At 46.0% G+C, this 4,636-nt stretch overlaps 1 protein-coding gene across 1 annotated transcript; it reads left to right on the top strand.

The window, feature by feature from the left end:
• The first annotated feature begins 1,230 nt into the window (after positions 1-1,230).
• On the top strand, positions 1,231-2,695 carry LOC102546135 (tubulin alpha-1A chain-like). The gene has a single exon (XM_072970958.1). The coding sequence runs from the start codon at positions 1,329-1,331 to the stop codon at positions 2,682-2,684; it is 1,356 nt and encodes a 451-aa protein (XP_072827059.1). The 5' UTR covers positions 1,231-1,328; the 3' UTR covers positions 2,685-2,695.
• The last annotated feature ends 1,941 nt before the right edge of the window (positions 2,696-4,636 follow it).

The raw sequence follows: 4,636 nt of genomic DNA, 5'->3' as shown, positions 1-4,636 counted from the left end.
ACCAAAGAGAAAAAGGCCTAGAAATTTCCTGTGAAGAGGAGACTCCTGGCTCCTGATAAGAAGGCAACCAGCATAGGCTGCTGGTTCTCTTTCCTCAGATCAGAAGTGAGAGCCAAGCAAGGATCTGAGGGCCCAACATAAAAATCGTGAGAAACTCTGGTACAGACACAAGGATTCACAAACTGGTGTGAGTAAGGGGGTGGCTGGAGGGAGCCTCAGCCTGGGCAAATTGCCCTGGGGCCAAGGAAATCAGACCAGAACTTTTTTTTAATTGAAGTATAGTTGGTTTACAATATTGTGTTAATTTCTGGTATATAGCATAGTGGTTCAGTTTGATTGATTGATCGATCGATATTTCGTTTCTTTTCTTTTTTCTGCTTAACACCTTTAATTTATTTCTCCAAAACAGAGAGGCAAGCAGGCAATTAGCTAAAGGCTATTAACATAACAAAATTGCCTCCAACCCTTGTTCTCTAACTCTGAAGGCAGCACAGACCTGGGGTTGGAGCTGAGTCTCGCTCAGGCCGGCCCCTTGGAACAAGTCACTTTTGCCCCATCAATGATATTTTCTGAGATTTGAAAAATTGTATTTTCCTTTCCATATTCTTTTGCATTATGGGCTATTACAAGGTACTGAAGATAGTTCCCTGTGCTCTACAGCAGGCCCTTGCTGTTCATCTATTTTATATGTAGTAGTTAGTACCTGCAAGTCTCGAACTCCCCATTTATCTCTTCCTACCCCTTTTCCCCACTGGTGACCATAAGTTTGTTTTCTATGTCTGTGAGTCTGTTTCTGTTTTGTAAATCAGTTCGTTTGTGTCCCCCCCTTTTTTTTTTAATATAAGATCCCACATGTAAGTGATACCATGTGGTATTTGTCTTTTTCTTTCTGGCTGGCTTCCGTTAGTATGACCACCTCCAGCAGACCAGAACTTTATTAACCTGGCTTCTCACAAGGCCTTGGGAGGATCATCTCAGAAGCCATGGCCAGGCCAGCTGGGGTCTCAGGATAGAGTTTCAGGACTGCCCAGAAGCCCTGCGGGGGTGGGCGAGGTGAGGCACTGATGGGAGGAAACAGGTGCTGATGGACCAGACTTTCTTAAGCACTCGCTCCTGTACCCACTCCCTCTACAAATAGCAGGATTTGTGCATCCCATTCTAAGACTGTTTCTTCTCAGAACAGCATCGTCTTGCTAAGTTTTTTTTTTAAGAGCAAATCCCAGACCAGAAGGTTCTCTTACATCGACCGCTTAAGAGTCGCGCTGTAAGAAGCAACAACCTCTCCTCCTCCTCTCCGCCATCTCCTCGGCAGCCGCAAAACAGCAACTATGCTTGAGTGCATCTCCATCCACGTTGGCCAGGCTGGTGTACAGATCGGCAATGCCTGCTGGGAGCTCTACTGCCTGGAACATGGCATCCAGCCCGATGGCCAGATGCCAAGTGACAAGACCATTGGGGGAGGAGACGACTCCTTCAACACCTTCTTCAGTGAGACAGGCGCTGGCAAGCATGTGCCCAGGGCAGTGTTCGTAGACCTGGAACCTACAGTCATTGATGAAGTTCGCACTGGCACCTACCGCCAGCTCTTCCACCCTGAGCAGCTCATCACAGGCAAAGAAGATGCTGCCAATAACTATGCCCGCGGTCACTACACAATTGGCAAGGAGATCATTGACCTCGTCTTGGACCGAATTCGGAAACTGCCTGACCAGTGCACAGGTCTTCAGGGCTTCTTGGTTTTCCACAGCTTCGGCGGGGGAACTGGTTCTGGGTTTACCTCCCTGCTGATGGAACGTCTCTCTGTCGATTATGGCAAGAAGTCTAAGCTGGAGTTCTCCATTTACCCAGCCCCCCAGGTTTCCACAGCTGTAGTTGAGCCCTACAACTCCATCCTCACCACCCACACCACCCTGGAGCACTCTGACTGTGCCTTCATGGTCGACAACGAGGCCATCTATGACATCTGTCGTAGAAACCTCGATATTGAGCGCCCAACCTACACAAACCTGAATAGGTTGATAGGTCAAATTGTGTCCTCCATCACTGCTTCCCTGAGATTTGATGGAGCCCTGAATGTCGATCTGACAGAATTCCAGACCAACCTGGTGCCCTATCCTCGCATCCACTTCCCTCTGGCCACATATGCCCCTGTCATCTCTGCTGAGAAAGCCTACCATGAACAGCTTTCTGTAGCAGAGATCACCAACACTTGCTCTGAGCCAGCCAACCAGATGGTGAAATGCGACCCTCGCCATGGTAAATACATGGCTTGCTGCCTGTTGTACCGTGGTGACGTGGTCCCCAAAGATGTCAATGCTGCCATTGCCACCATCAAGACCAAGCGTACCATCCAGTTTGTGGACTGGTGCCCCACTGACTTCAAAGTTGGCATTAATTACCAGCCTCCCACGGTGGTACCTGGTGGAGACCTGGCCAAAGTACAGCGAGCTGTGTGCATGCTGAGCAACACCACAGCCATTGCTGAGGCCTGGGCTCGCCTGGACCACAAGTTTGACCTGATGTATGCCAAGCGTGCCTTTGTTCACTGGTATGTGGGTGAGGGCATGGAGGAAGGAGAGTTTTCTGAGGCCCGTGAGGACATGGCTGCCCTTGAGAAGGATTATGAGGAGGTTGGTGTAGATTCTGTTGAAGGAGAGGGAGAGGAAGAAGGAGAGGAATACTAAAGTTAAAATGTCACAAAGGTGCTGCTTTTACAGGGAAGCTTATTCTGTTTTAAGCATTGAAAAGTTGTGGTCTGATCAGTTAATTTGTATGTAGCAGTGTATACTCATATACAATTACTGACCTATGCTTTAAAACACAACGCTTCGTTATAGGCCCAAGCTATCCATTTCTCTGATGGATTTGAATAAAGTATTCCCTGTCTTAAATGAAAAAAAAAAAAAATCCCAGACCAGAGGAGTTTCCCAGTGTGGTGGCAGAAAACTGGGCTGTGGTTGGCTGTGGCGTAGCGTCCAGGGCTCTCTGCCCTGTGGCTTATCTTCTCTATTATTTTAAAGTCACCAAGAAGAAGACAAATCCGCCCAGGCATTGGCTCTTCCCAAAAACGTACAGCTAACTAGAAAAACAACAAAACTGAACAGCATACACTACATGAATGCTGAAAGCAGAATTGCCGGTACAGATGGACCATGAATTTAATATAAGCAACCAGTATCCTCACAGAAGACATTGGTAATACAAAGCTGACACACGAGGTCGAAAAAAGATAAGTAGAAATAACAGGTATGGAAAGAACACAACTGGGGGGAGGGTATAGCTCAAGTGGTAGAGCACATGCTTGCTTAGCATGCATGAGGTCCTGGGTTCAATCCCCAATACCTCCTCCAAAAATATAAATAAATAAATAAAACCCAATTACCTCCCTCTCATTAAAAAAAAAAAAGAAAAAAAATTAATTAAAAAACTAATTATCTCCCCCCCCAAAAAAACCTTAAAAAAAGGACACAACTGATAATAATAACAGTAACTGCTAGAATGAATATATTATTTACATTGTACCCAGCAATACTGTACATGTATTTCATATAGTAACATGCTTGGTTTCTACAACTCTGTGAGGTAGGAACTGGTATTACTTCCACTTTGCAGGTGAAGGAATTGAGGCATAAAGAGATGAAATAAATTGCCCCAGGTGGAACCGGGATTTAAGCACGGATATTCAAACACTGCACCTCTTGGGGAGTGATGGAAATGTTAGCTAGCTTGATTGTGGTAGTGGTTTTGAGATAGGAGGGAAGGGGGCAGGGCACGGCCATTCAAGAAATGACACAGCAATTAACACCAAAATGGTGGAAGATTCAACTCCCAGTTGGCCTTGAGGCTCAAGATGGTGGGAGGTTTGACTTCTAGTAGAACCTGAACTTCATTATACGCCCATTGTAATATATTAACATGATAAATAACATGCCTACAGGTGCCATGACAGCTCCAAGGCTAACCATTAAAGGTCAAAGACTGGGCAATGGCCAACTTCCTGGGAATCCCAGCCCCTTTCCCAAGGTTGTTAAAATGGCCCTCCCACTTGTTAGCATGTGACGCTACCGAGCCCATAAAAACTGGCAACACAGCACCTTGTGGCCTCTCTCACTCCCTCCCCTTTGAAGACGGCCTGTACTCTGTGTATGGAGTGTCTTACCTACTTCTACTCTAATCTGGGCACTCAACCCCTATACCTCGTGGCCTTTCTCTTACTTCTGAAAGAGCCTGCACTCTACGCAGTATGTATCTCTCTAAATAGATCTACCTTTACTCAACTGTGGCTCACTCTTGAATTCTTTCCTGTGCGAAGCCAAGGACCCACATGTGGCGGGGCACGTCCCAGGGACTCCACCGAGACCTGGGACACAGCCCTCTTCATTCCCCACATCCATTTTTCCTGCATCAGTTTCACTGGTGTACACATCTATCAGAATTCATCAAACTGTACTTCTGAAATATATGTGGTTTACTGTACAGGAACCATACCACAATAAAGGTGTTAAAAAATTAAAATTAAAAAAAACAGATATTATGGCTCCATGAAACAAATATTGATGAGTACACCCAAAGCAGGAATTCATGAAAGAGATCAGATAGCAGGGAGAAGAGGATGAAGGTAAGTGGAATGAAGTGT

The sequence above is a fragment of the Vicugna pacos genome, chromosome 11 (assembly GCF_048564905.1).
Source record: "Vicugna pacos chromosome 11, VicPac4, whole genome shotgun sequence".
Taxonomy (NCBI): domain Eukaryota; kingdom Metazoa; phylum Chordata; class Mammalia; order Artiodactyla; family Camelidae; genus Vicugna; species Vicugna pacos.
The sequence above is the reverse complement of the archived record's forward strand: the minus strand, read 5'-3'. Positions and strand labels throughout refer to the sequence as shown.

Excerpts from the sequence above, each read along its gene's own strand:
- LOC102546135 (XM_072970958.1), top strand. The coding sequence starts at position 1,329 with ATGCTTGAGTGCATCTCCATCCACGTTGGCCAGGCTGGTGTACAGATC.